This window comes from Chiloscyllium plagiosum, unplaced genomic scaffold (genome assembly GCF_037043375.1).
Source record: "Chiloscyllium plagiosum isolate Xiang-an unplaced genomic scaffold, Cpla_swu_hap1 HiC_scaffold_2, whole genome shotgun sequence".
Lineage (NCBI taxonomy): Eukaryota > Metazoa > Chordata > Chondrichthyes > Orectolobiformes > Hemiscylliidae > Chiloscyllium > Chiloscyllium plagiosum.
Window position 1 is genome coordinate 116,045,846 of NW_028270140.1, and position 14,508 is coordinate 116,060,353.

Genomic DNA, 14,508 nt, shown 5'->3' on the forward strand with positions numbered 1-14,508 from the left:
ATGTTCTTTGCAGCCTGCAACACGTTATCAATGACAATGAGCATCTCGTCAAGATCTTCCCAAACCTTCACTTCTCGACTTCAAATAGCCACCAAACTTTAAACAGACCATTGTTTGCAACAAACTACCCTGCCTTCAGGACAACTTCGATCTCTGTTTCCATGCTGTACAGCTCTATGACTATGACTCTATCACACAACTCTATCATGGCAACCACTGCAAGACATGTTAGAGGATCAACATGGATACTTCCATTACACATAGAGACACCACCCACCATGTACAAAGCAGGTACTCATGTGGCTCGGCCAACGTTGTCTATCTCTTACGCTGTATTCCCTCCTTTCTCTTCTTGTTTTGCACAGCCTATACAGTTAGATGCACAGGCCTCTTAAATGCCTTTTGCGTAGCTACAAAATCACAAACAGTTTAACCGACACTCATCCTGTGCATGAACTTCCAGGATGCCTTGTGCCACTTTGACCACCGATTAAAGGAACTGAGCAACCTATTTTATTTGGAGGAAGTGAATAAAGTTAAAGGAGAAGCTTATAAATTCACTTGGGGGTAAAGGAGGGAAGTGGTGCATGAAAACTAACTGAATTGCCCACAGGTCAAGGAAGGTGTCGAGGGACTGCATATCCATTGTGAAATGACAACGGTCGACTTCAGGGAACCAGAAATCTTTAAAATATTTTTCTTTACAGATGCTGCCAAATCTGCTGTGTTTCTCCAGCGTACTGTTGTTGTTTCACATTTCCAGCATCCACGGTTCTTTCTGTTTATTCTGATAATCTTCAATTTCAATTTCCCACCTTTTCCATATAATCCTTGATTCTCTTACCAATTAAAAATCTGTCTGTCTCAGCTTTCAGTATATTTAACAACCCACTCTTGACATCCCTGTGGTAAACAATTCTACAGATTCAATATCCTCTGGGGAAAATCCTCTTCAACCCTGTTTTGAATATATTACCTCTTACTCTGAGATTATGACCACCGTTCCTAGGCTCTCCTCTGAGCGGAAACAACTTTTCCACATATGCCCTGTCAAGTCCTTTAAGATTCTTTTATATTTCAATAAGGTTGCCTCTCATTCTTCTCAACGCCAATGAGTACAGGCCCAGTCTACTCAGCCTGTCCTCATAGGACAGTCCTTCATCCCTGGTATCAGCCCAGTGCTGGGCTGCCTCTAATGTCATTACAACTTTCTTTACAGTATTCCCACGTGATGTTTAACTAGTGCTTTGTACAGTTTTAGCAAAATCTCTCACTTTTATAAACTACACCCTGGCAAATAAAATTCCTGATGATGGGCTTATGCCCGAAATGTCAATTCTCCTGCTCCTTGGATGCTGCCTGACCTGCTGTGCTTTTCCAGCACCACACTCTTGACCCCTTTCAAATAAAAGCCAACAATGCATTTGCCTTCCCTATTACCCACTGAATCTGGATTGAACCTTTTTGTGATTCATGGATTCACTCATGGTCCTGCAGTGCTGGGACCTTCTTGCATTCTTTCTCCATTTAAATAATATTCAGCTCCTCTCTTCCTCCTGCCAGAATGTATAATCTCACATATCCCTCACCGTATTTACAGTCATGATGTGAAGATGCTGGAGTTGGACTGGGGTGGACACAGTCAAATATCAAAAGACACCAGGTTATAGTCCATTAGGGTTATTTGAAATTGCAAGCTTTTGGAGTGTGGCTCCTACATGCCTGAAGAAGGAGTGGAGCTCCAAAAGCTTGCAACTTCAAGTAACCCTAATGGACTATAACCTGCTGTCTTTTGATTTTTGATGTTTACAGTCATAGAGCCATAGAGTTGTACAGAACAGTCCAACTCATCCATGCTGACTGGATATCCTAAATTAATCTAGTCCCATTTGCCCACACTTGGCCCATATGCCTTTAAACCCTTCTTATTCAGATATCCATTCAGATGCCTTTTAAATGTTGTAATTGTACCAGCCTCCACCACTTCCTCTGGCAGCTCATTCCAAACATGTATCACCCTCTGTTTGGAAAAAAACACCCCTTAGAACCCTCTTAAGTCTTTCCCCTCTCACCTTAAACCTAGGCCCTCTAGTTTTGGACTTACACACCTTGGGGAAAAAGTGCCTATTCACACTATCCATGCCCCTCATGATTTAACAAGCCTCTATCAGGTTCAGCCTCGACACTCCAGGGAAAATAGCCCTGACCTATTCAGCCTCTCCCTATAGCTCAAACCCGCCAGCCCTGGCAACATCGTGTATAAATCTTTGCTGAACCCTTTCAAGTTTAACAACATCCTTCCAGTCATATGAATATGTGTCTTCTGACCAGGACCATCCCAATTAATATCCTTGTTGACAGAACGATCGATTTTCATCTTGTACAGGTGGATGTATTGGTTTAACCTTCGCAAGATGGAGATCAATTCGCCCAGCAACAACTTTCCTTTATTTTTTTTTTATCCCCAGCACCCATGGTGTGTGTGCAGGTGTGAGACACAGTGGAAGACACAAAGTGCACGAATCTTTATTCAATTTCCACCACCAGGAAGATAGGAAAACACCCGGGTGGCCAGTGACAAACACTGCCCTTCACATCAAGGGACAGTGCTGTGTGATCAAAACAGTGAAGGGGAGGGTAGGGACTAAATCAAAATAGAATTGGAGGGAGAAATGATGCACTCCACTCCCTGCGGCGCCCACCTCTCCCCGAACAACTCCAGGGTGTTGGTCGACACCGCTTGCTCCTTCTCCAAGGACACTCGGGCCCTAACGTAACCGCGGAAGAGGGGCAGGCAGTCGGCCCTAACGACCCCCTCCACGGCCCGCTGCCTGGACCTGTTGATGGCCAGTTTGGCCAGGCCCAGGAGCAGACCCACGAGGAGGTCTTCAGACCTGCCCTCCTTCCTCCGTACCGGGTGCCCAAAGATCAGGAGCGTGGGACTGAAGTGCAGCCAAAAACAGAGGAGAAGGTTTTTAAGGAAATCAAAAAGGGAGTGCAAACGCCCACACCCAATATATACGTGGTCCACGGACTCCACAGCGCCACAGAACAAGCAGTTGGGCTGGGAGTCCGTGAACCACCGCAATCTGCGGTTGCAGGGGACTGCTGCGTGCAGCACCCTCCACAACTTTCCTTTATTTTTTTTTAAATTTTTTTTTCGTAACGACACTCTTCCCCCATTTATTTATTTATTTATTTATTTTATTTTTTTCTCTTTTTCTCCACACTCCCCTTTTTTCTTTTTAACCCCCACACTACCACCTAAGTGCGGTAGTGCTTATTTTATCCCCAGAACCCATGGTGTGTGTGTGCAGGTGTGAGACACAGTGAAAGACAAAGTGCACGAATCTTTATTCAATTTCCACCACCAAGAAGATAGGAAAACACCCGGGTGGCCAGTGACAAACACTGCCCTTCACATCAAGGGACAGTGCTGTGTGATCAAAACAGTGAAGGGGAGGGGAGGGACGGGACTAAATCAAAATAGAATTGAAGGGAGAAATGATGCACTCCACTCCCTGCGGCGCCCACCTCTCCCTGAACAACTCCAGGGTGTTGGTGGACACCGCATGCTCCTTCTCCAAGGACACCCGGGCTCTAACGTAACCGCGGAAGAGGGGCAGGCAGTCGGCCCTAACGACCCCCTCCACGGCCCGCTGCCTGGACCTGTTGATGGCCAGTTTGGCCAGGCCCAGGAGCAGACCCACGAGGAGGTCTTCAGACCTGCCCTCCTTCCTCCGTACCGGGTGCCCAAAGATCAGGAGCGTGGGACTGAAGTGCAGCCAAAAACAGAGGAGAAGGTTTTTAAGGAAATCAAAAAGGGAGTGCAAACGCCCACACCCAATATATACGTGGTCCACGGACTCCACAGCGCCACAGAACAAGCAGTTGGGCTGGGAGTCCGTGAACCACCGCAATCTGCGGTTGCAGGGGACTGCTGCGTGCAGCACCCTCCACAACTTTCCTTTATAATGGGGTCTATGATTTAGACAAAAGATATTTTTCTCGAGAGTAGGGCATGCGCTAATCACGTGGATTTCCGAGCTTCCTTGTTTCTATTTATAAATAACTCTCCAAAGCATTGAGTCATTGGCATTACACATAGTCTCTGTCTCTTGTGGGGGAAGTACCTATTAATTGCTATACTTGTACTGCAGCCACTTAAAACTTGCGAAATAAATGCTACTTAAAGAGAAATAACAAAATAAGACGAAGGAAACATCAGTTTAAATAACAAGACTGGATGTTTTCTACCCATTTTCCGCCTATCGGAATGACCAATAATGCATCAAACCGATAAAGATATGAATACGGCTGTTAGGTGATTTATAAAGGAAATGCAACAACTTAATTATTTTTGATATCTGATCAGATATCAAATCAACAAAGCCTCCCTACATAGAGACGAATGCCTAACCTCAATCTCCAAGTCGACAATTAGTGATAGCTGATTTTTTTTTACATAAAGGTGGAATTACAAAGTTGCAAGTTTCGAATCAGATAAGGCTCTCAACCAGAATTGTAATATTGTTTGTGTTTGTGTTGGTGTGTAGTGAGGTGAAGGAGGGTGGGGTCTGCCTATGACTGACTTCACCCCCCGGGAGGTGCCGGCGGCTGTGCAGTCTATAGTCAGCAGGAGGTGGACGGGTTGCTTGCTCTCGCTGTGTAGACAGGTCAGGTTTCACACTGAGCAGGTTTCCCGGGCTGAGCAAAAACGGTAAGTCACCAGACGACCCAACTTTTCTACAAACACAGACATTGAGAAGAAGATTTGGTTAATGTTTCAATGTTCTTCAGCCTATCACAGTGTTTGATCGTCGTGGTTTTATAGTCCACTCTTTTCTAAAAAAAATAGACTTGTTATTACTAATTGTTGACTTGGATTTAAAGTTAGGTATTCTTTTGTGTCTCTGTGTCTGTAAATTAGAGGGGGTTCGATCATTTGATTCTGATGCTGTATGTCTGGTGTTTGTTAAGGTTTGAGTGGAATTGGAGTTCGGAGAGATAAGAGTCCGATTACAGAGGATTTAAACCCAACAGCGTCAAAATGTCGGGACGAATGTACGACAGCCCACCTCCTTACCACTCCGGCAGTGAATACAAGTGAGTATCTCCAGTCACAACTCGGCTTTTCTTTGTGAGAATTTCTTTCTGTTCCGTGTAAATTGTAATTCTTAAAATCATCGTCGATTCTACTTTTAAAGGTAGTATAATTCAGACTTTTGAATACAATATTTCAAATGGTTTTCCTTTCCTCATATCCTGAGGGTGTTGGGGTAAGGTACGCTAGATCCTACCGATCTCAACTTTTAGTTTCCACTTGGCTCAACTTTGTGTGAAGAGGTGTAGACAGTGACCACCATTACCTCTGTTTTTGTCTGTTGTATGTGTACGGACAGGTTTCTAGAATGAATTAATGGAAACTTTGGGTGACTGTGTTCCCAGACCTCTCCTTCTCAGGCCACAAAGGCTTTAATGTGTTTGAATTAGGTGTGAATTCAATCTGGAATTTTCCTGGTATGTGTTGCTGAGTTACTCACTACCTCAGGGTTTGTAGTAACATCAATCGAGTAAACCATTGGGAAAGGATAAAGTGAAAAGCAAGGTGGGATGAACTTTAATTCCACCAGCAATTATTAGCAACTCACTAAAACGAATTGCCATAGAAATTTAACTGATAGAGGTATTTAATTATTCTCATTATTAGTAATGAACAATAGTAATAAAATAATTTGACAATATTCTATGTAGTACCTATAGTGCACAGATAATGTACCTGTAACTAATAATAATCCTATTGACTTGATAAAAGTACATAGAACTGAGAGATATGGATAGGGTCTAATGTCGGAGTTTTTTTTTCCCTGGATTGGGGATATTGTTTTTGAGGTGACAGTTTAAAGGAGATGTGAGACCAGACTTTTTAATACAGATGTGTGGAACATGCTGCCATGGAGCGGTGGGGTGGTAGAAGCAGAGACTATAGCAATACTTATGAGGCATTTAGGTGATGCATGATCAGGAAGGGAATAAAGGGATATGGACCATGTGCAAGCAGATGTGATTAGTTTCGAATGGCATCATAGTGCGCTGAAGGGTTTGTTCCTGTACTGTGCTGATCCTCTTATAAGCGTTCAGGAGTTCCTGAAGAAGGGCTTATGCCCAAAACATAGATTCTCCTGTTCTTTGATGCTGCCTGACCTGCTGCGCTTTTCCAGCATCACATTTTTAAGCTCTGTGAAGGTCCCTCCTCAACCTTGTCCCTCACCTGAGGCTTGGTGACGTTCAGGTTAAACCATCACCAGTGATCTTCTCTCTTCCCACAGTAGGCCTATGGACTGCTTAGGCTATGGCAATTTTCTTTTTCTTTTTCTAGTTTATTTTCTACCCAGACGTGTTATCACATGCAACTGTACAACCTTCCCACAAACAAAATCACCGTAACTCTTAAGTAGTTAAAAACAAAACAAAACCGTGGTGGCCAAAGACTCAGTAGTTAACAGCACAAGGGACCCAGGTCCATTTCCAGCCTTGGGCAATTGTTTGTGTGGAGTTTGTATGTTTTCTCCATATCTGTGTGGGTTTCCTCCAAATACTCCGGTTTTGTCCTGTAGTCCAAAGATGTGCAGATTAGGTGGATTGATTGATTGATTATGTTAAATTTCCCAGTGGTGCGAAAACTAGGTTGGTTAACAGTGGTAAATGTGGAGATCGAGTGGGATGCTCAGTTGGCCTCTATCTGTAGTGGAGGAACACTGGGTGCTCCGTTTGCGAGGATGTTGTGAAACTTGAAAGGGTTCAGAAGAGATTTACAAGGATGTTGCCAGGGTTGGAGGATTTGAGCTAGAGGGAGAGGTTGAATAGGCTGGTGCTGTTTTCCCTGGAGCATTGGAGGCTGTGGGGTGACCTTTATAGAGGTTTATAAAATCATGAGGGGCATTGATAGGGAAAATTAGACAAGGTCTTTCCTTGGGGTGGGGATGTCCAGAACTAGAGGGTTTAGTATGAAGGGTGGAAATGTTTAAAAGGGACCTAATGGGCTACTTTTTCACGGTACGTGTATGGAATGAGCTGCCAGAGGAAGTGATGGAGGCTGGTACAGTTGCAAAACTTTAAAAAGCATCTGGATGGGTATGTGAATAGGAAGGGTTTGGAGGGATATGGGCCAGTTGCTGGCAGGTGGGACTAGATTGGCATGGACAGGTTGGACTAAAGGGTCTGTTTCTGTGCTGTACATCTTATGACTTAAGGATACTCCAGCACAAACATAACTGTGGAAGAGGAGGAGATGCACGATGGCGATTTTACCTTTACCACATGATGAACAGCAGCTGTGCAGACTTGAACGTTCCATTTTAAATAATGCACCTCCTGATTCACTAATCCATTGTTAGTTTTTAGAATACTTACAAATGTTGTACTGTGCTGAAATAAACATTTTATAGAAACGCAGTCATTTTGTTGTGAGTATGTACAGATTGCATTGTATTAATTCTTTCTTCCTATTACAATTACAGCCATGGTTCAGTCTACGCACCCAGCAAGGATCTATATGATGGCGAGATACGATCCCAGCCTGCTGGCTCTTATTATCCAGATGAAACACAGTACTTCTACAAATGGACTTCCCCTCCAGGAATTATCAAAATTTTAGCAATTATTATCATTGTGATGAGCGTCGGAATCTTTGCATGTGTGGCATCGACCTTACCCTGGGACATGGACTATTATGGAGGAGGGATGGGGGTAGGAAACGGAATGGGATATGGAGGCTATGGAGGATATGGGGGTGTTGGTACAGGCTATGGATCTGGTACAGGCTATGGGTATGGAGGTGGAGTTGGAGCATATGGATATGGAGGTGGCTACACTGATCCGCGTGCTGCCAAAGGCTTCATGATTGCACTAGCTGCTGTCAGTTTTATAGCACTCTTGGTTGTCTTTATTATACTCGTTTCTAGGGCCAGCTTTTCAAAAACAAGGAAGTTCTATTTAATTCTGATGATTTTGTGTGCAGTCGTTGGCTTTATAATGTTCGTGGCTACGATAGTTTACATCATGGGAGTAAATCCAACCGCACAGGCTGCTGGATCAGTGTTCTACAATCAGTTACTGACTCTCTGCAACCAGTTCTACATCCCATCCACCACTGGTGTCTTCACAAATCAATATCTCTATCACTACTGCGTAGTAGAACCACAAGAGGCAAGTATTTTACGTGTCCCTCATATGTGATTAGTAAATTTGTTTTCTATATTTAAGCTGCAGTTCACACTAGACATTGGGTGTGCATTGAAATATTTTGGAGGCTAAATATATTAAATTATTCTTTGTACTTAGTGAAGTAATCTAGGAAGTTGGGATAGGACCCTTCATTAAGAGCACATAGGATAAATAGTTCTTGTACTGAGGCTGTTAGGAACAAAATCAATTTGTGACCTATAGTTCCCTAAATAGGTAAACAAATTGCTGCTGCAGTGTGTGGAGTTTAGTCAGTTGTGATCCGACAGTGTATCTATTGACTTCAAAATAATATTGGCATTAAATTTTGTTAGCTCTACAAAAATACAAGTCTCAGCATGGTTAATTAGTGAAATAATATAAACTCTGATCTATACTATAAATAATACAAAGCTGACAGAATATGAAAATCGTGTGCATCATTTCCTTTTGAACATTCTGGATTAGAAAGGATACTATTCAATGTATAGAAAATGAAGGTCTTTGAAAACAATTCGTTTTTGGTGGTTTGGACTGTCACGAACACCTTCTCATGTTAGATATTAAGCTGAGCAATGAGAAAAATATTAGCAATGCATACTATGTAAAATTTTGATTTAAAGGTAAATTCACAGCCAGAAAATTCTATATAAAATAGACAACCATTTATAATTGAACTCTGGCCAATGAATCTGAAAGCTGTTCACTATATTTTAAATCATGCAAATGTTTACCCTATGTGTGCTTAGCAATATTTGGCAGTTCTGATCAGAATTCTCTTCAAAATGATTTAGTAATTTCTCAAACAATATTTACATGCAAAATTATGCAGAATATTTTATACTGGTAGTCAAACCACATTTCTGTTGCAACTAATTAAAATGTTTTTTTTCCAAAAAAGTGAACTGCATTTCTATAACATTAACCTTCGTAAAATACTGAAGTTGTTAGTACATAGACTTATTTTTCCATTCTCTTTAATAACATTACAGCAGTGCTAGTTCATAGGGGAGATGATGGCCTAGTGGTATTATTGCTAGACTACTAATCCACAGACCCTGGGGACTTGGGTTCAAATCCTGCCCTTGCAGATGATGGAATTGAATTCATTAAGTACCTGGAATTCAGAAATAACGATTACAAAGCAGCTTTTTTTTTGGGTCAGAAAACCCATCTCGTTCTTTAGTGTTCTTTTGGGAAGAAATCTGCTCACCAACATGTGACCCCAGATCTAATGTGACACTTGACTGCCTTCTGGGCAATTAGGGATGGGTAATAAATGCTGACCTGGCCAGTGACACCCAAATCCTGTGAATGAATTAAAAGAAAAAATGATTTTACTGATGCAGGCTTGTTCATTCTTTAACTTCTTTCTGATTTCTTGCCAGGCCCTTGCAATTGTGATGGGATTCCTGATTATAATAGCTTTAGGATTGATCATCTTCTTTGCCTATAAAACACGAAGCAAGATCACGAGATATGGTAAAGGGAACATTCTGTGGGAGAAGGATCGTATGAATTATGAGTCACCACCTAATGTTGAAGAATGGGTAAGTCCCTCTGCATTTGGTCAAATATTGTACATGTAAAATGTTGGAAATATTCAGTAGATCTGGCAGCATCTCTGGGAAGAAAGAGTTTTGAGTCCAATTACTCTTCTTTTGGGTTCTCTCCAGAGATGCTGCCAGACCTATTGAGGTTTTCCAGTACTTTCTATTTTGTAATTGGGGGAGTGATTGTGTTACAACACACAGATGGGGAGGAGCTGACTGACGTGGCGTATGCCAAGCCCAGCAATTTATTTTTAAGACGGGAGCAAGAAGCCTGAAATCAGTTTTTTGAGTGGATGATCATGCTGGACATGAATGGAGGTGATATTGGTGCTTTGTGTAGCTTTCTGTGGATTCATTTGTAGCACTAATTTGAAAGTGAATTTGCCAAGAAATGTTGACTTCTATAAAGTCATCATCATGACTCTGACACCCTAGGACCTTCCTATTGTTCGACAGGAATGAAAAATGAAGGAGAGAAAAAAGTCTTCTCTAGGCCATAGCTCATAGCATTGTTGGTCAGATAGGAGCAGGCTGAGAAATGAGCCTGGTAGCAATCAGAGCAAAATTGAATTTCAAATCCATGTTTTAACAGCTGTTGGTATTTATCTTGATAATTCTCCCAATGGGAGAGTTTTGGTGCCTCTGGTGACATTGACATGGAGTTGTCAAATTCCATGTTTTTTAAACCAACATCACGGTGAAATTCCGTAACAATCAAAACCCCTGTGTCAATATTATTGTGAGCATTATAAAAATGTGACACACACCTGCAATATTTTAATATTCAGCAGAAATGTTATTGTGTTTTTTTTTGTAGAGTTACTTAATGTTCAGTGATGTTGTATGGTCTAGCAATAATGTCACTAGACGAGTATTCCAAAGGCCTCGGTAATGCTTTGGGGATCTGAGTTTGAATCCCACTTTAGCAGATGGTAGAATGTGTATTCATTAAAAATCTGGAGTTAAGTGTTGAACTGCCATCCTTACCAGGCCTGGCCGACACATTACTCTAAATGCGCAGCCAGGTGGTTTACTTGTACCAGTTGGGGCTATCAATCATGGTGCACTATTACTAGTTAATTTCAAAGGCTTATCTCCAAGATCTTTAAGACTTTCTCTGGTTGCATTGAATGTTTCTATGGTTACTGTGTTGGTTCATTACCATGCACCAACTTAAAGTGAAATTTGTACCGTATATATAAATACCATGCCATACTAATCATCTAAAATGAACCATGACTTCGAGTCTGTGTGATAGCTTGACCTTGTTTTCACTATTGAGGTGAGCAGCAAGAGTTTGGAAAATTGCCCAATCACTAAGCCACCTTGGTAAAAGTATCTGGAATGCATAATGTTTTATTCAGCGATGCAATTGAAAATGTTTCCAGTATTACCCACCATTGAAGAGCATTTGAAATAAACACAGAAAATGTTGGGGAAACTCAGCATATCTGACAGCACCTGTGGAGAGACAAAGAGCTAATGTTTAAAGTCTGCCATGACCACTTCAGACTGAGAGGAAGACCTTCAAGAGCATCTGTCAATTTGTGACTCCCATATTTAGCATCCATTGGGTTTGTTAAACTAAGTTCAAAGTTGAAATAGCCTGCTGTTTGGATTTGCTGCCTGTATGAATCATCTCAATTTTTAACCCAATGTGTTGCAAACTGGCAGGGTGGGGGGCAGTGGTTGTGACTTCTGTATTCATAGCTCCAAAATTCTTAAAGGTCCTGATTCACTAGAAATCCTGCTGTTGTTCTCACTGGAGAAATTACAGGAATGGCACAGCTGAACTCTGGAGTTCGTTAGGGAGAAGAAAATGGAACTGACATTTTAGATTTCTTATCATGTTTGATAAATGCCTGCCAGAATTGTTTGGATGTGAATAACACGCAAGGAGAGAGATAAACTACAAAATATGTTAGCCACAATATATGAAATGTTTCCCTTTTATCCATATGTGGGTGTAGCTGATCAGTTTAGTATTGCCTAACCTATAGTTGCCCTGGAAAGGTTGATGGTGATCCACCTTCTTGAATCACTGCGGTTCATATGGTCTCGGTACATCCACAATACTGTTCGGTAGGGAGTTGCACAATTTTGATCCAGTGGTAATGAAGAAACAGTGAAACTGATCCAGTAAGACTAGTGTGTGTCGGGGGGGAACTTCCAAGTGCTGGTGGTCCCATAGGCCTGAGAAATAGGAAATGCTTAATGTGTTGGTATATCCACAGGGACTTCCAGGATTTTGACTTAGCAACTTGAGGGATGCTGAACCCCTTCATTGTCTCCACACTTGATCTTAATTTTTATAAAATGAAGGACTTCAGTGCAAAACACTCTGGAAAGCTCAGAGGGTCAAATCCATTGGTTTTTGTTTTGCTAAAACAGTAGAATGTGCGTTGGAGGAAATCTCTCTGAAGTTATAATTGGGTCTGATCGGACTACACAAAATGGAAGAAATACAGATAAAAGTCATTTACACATCGGAGAACTGAATTGAGTGCAGACTGAAACAAAAGCTGACTTTCTCCAGTAATTTCTGCAGGTATGCCAGTGGAGTAGGAAACCGTTAATGTTTCGGTTCTAGTGACCCTTCTTCAGAACTTCTCCTCAGATGTTGTCAGACGTGCTGAGTTTCTCCAGCAACTTCTGCTTAAGATTTGAAACAAAAACATTCAGTGCTTTTATCTGAGGCAAGATTGAAACAGATTGGCTTTTTTGGCCCTGGAAAATTGTTAAGAAATGACCTTTTTAAAGAATATATTATACAAAGAATACATTATTGCATGTCGAAACATGACCAGTTGGGCAAAGGGAATGCAGAATGAATCTATCTAAAAGATAGCAGAATGTCTGCAAGTTCTTTATGCTGCTATTCTGTTCCTCGGATGGTGTCTGACCTGCTGCGCTCTTTGAGCGGCACACTTTTCGACTCTGAGCTCCAGCATCTGCAGTCCTCACTTTCCCCTAAAGTAGTGGGGACAAAATCATGGGATATAGAATGGTAATTGGACAGAAAAGATTTATAATGAGGTCCTTCTGAATATTTGTGCCAGCAGACAGCAGACTTCATGGCATAAGTAGAAAACTAATGAAGATAAAGGCCCAGAATCTCTGGTTTCTGTTGGAGAGAGAGTGTCCATGCAAAGAGGAACTAAATTTTCATTTGTCATTTTATGCTGCAGCCTCAAATGTCATACAGCACTTTCCTGCTCTCTTTTCCCCCCCCCCCCCCCCCTCCCCCCAACACTCTTCCACCACCCTCTTCCACCACAAAGGAGGACATAACTGTCAGAGTGAGGGAGGGAGCAAGTCCCTATTGGACAGAAGTCCACTGTCATGGTTTCTGTCCGGAATAGGTCAGGCTTGGCCCACCATCTGTTTATAAGGGAGGAGCAAAGAAACAGGATATTGTTTGATGAAATGAATTTACTTTTTTTCAAACAAGTAAATTTTAGAGTCCTAGAGATGTATAGCATGGAAACAGACCCTTCGGTCCAACCCGTTCATGCCGACCAGATATCCCAACCCAATCTAGTCCCATTTGCCAGCACCCGGCCCATGTCCCGCCAAATCCTTCCTATTCATATACCCATCAAATGCCTCTTAAATGTTGCAATTGTACCAGCCTCCACCACTTCCTCTGGCAGCTCATTCCATACACATACCACCCTCTCTGTGAAAAAGTTGCCCTGTAGGTCTCTTTGCCCCTTCATCCTAACCTGTGCCCTCTAGTTCTGGACTCTCCAACCCCAGGGCAAAGACTTTGTCTATTTATTCCATCCATGTCCCTCATAATTTTATAAATCTCTATAAGTTCACCCTTCAGCCTCTGATGCTCCAGAAGGTAAGAAAAAGCTTACTTTTTTGGTTTGGAATGGAGGGCTGTTAACTCTTGCTTAAGGGTTACATTCCTTGACCAAAATTGCACAAAATGTTTTGATTCTGGAATTATTGCATGGGAGTACTTGGCACATGTAGTTGTGGGTGCTATTTTCATATATTTAACTAATGTGACAATGTTGAAATACAGACACTTGTTTCTGGATGAAATGAATTTTGTGCAATACTGTCTGAACTGGTTTCAGGGAGCCAGTTTCTGGGTGTGGAAGTTTCGAAAGGTGAATCTGTAACCTGACACCAGTGTTTATTTGTGTGATCATTCCTTTATGCCCAAAAGGAATGTGTCCATGCTATCCATAGGAAACTAAAGTCCTTGTATAACTTCCCAATATAAAATTTAATTTACCAGGCTTTTTCTTAATATTTGTTTTGGATGTCTTTTGAAGTCTTTGATAACCACATTACATTTGGAACAGGATGAAATGAACTATAACTTCTCAGTTAACACCTGCCTCTACCTGACTCTGTTCACATGCTAAGTGGTACTAAATTACATAAGCAGAACAGGTTCTTCTGACTGTTTTACAGTCCAGAAAACAGTAGTTGTTGACATAGAATTAATGAGATAGTTTATTTCAACATGAATTCAACTTTTGGTAAATGATGTCATACAATTGAATTACATTTTTCAGACCTTATTAAAAAAAATCTATGGCATTGCCAATACTGAATTGAATCTCTGATCTCCATACCCTGTTCATTACAAAATGAACCCTTCCTCAAACATTGTTATTTCTGCTTCAGTTTCAGCTCATTTGCTGCTACAACCCCAAACCGTACTTTTGTTAACTGCAATCTCAACTGCTTCAATCCTCTTAAGGCCAGC

At 41.6% G+C, this 14,508-nt stretch overlaps 1 protein-coding gene across 2 annotated transcripts in view; it reads left to right on the forward strand.

The window, feature by feature from the left end:
* The first annotated feature begins 4,577 nt into the window (after positions 1-4,577).
* oclnb (occludin b) overlaps positions 4,578-14,508 on the forward strand; it is a 33,454-nt gene continuing 23,523 nt past the window's right edge. Inside the window, exons 1-4 of one of the 2 annotated variants that reach the window (XM_043707936.2) lie at positions 4,578-4,720; positions 4,981-5,106; positions 7,521-8,208; positions 9,612-9,773. In XM_043707936.2, the coding sequence (XP_043563871.1) occupies positions 5,051-5,106; positions 7,521-8,208; positions 9,612-9,773 (906 nt within the window). In that variant the 5' untranslated portion in view covers positions 4,578-4,720; positions 4,981-5,050. Of the gene's footprint in view, positions 4,721-4,767; positions 4,893-4,980; positions 5,107-7,520; positions 8,209-9,611; positions 9,774-14,508 lie in introns of those variants that run through there. The other variant, XM_043707953.2, reaches the window with a different exon arrangement.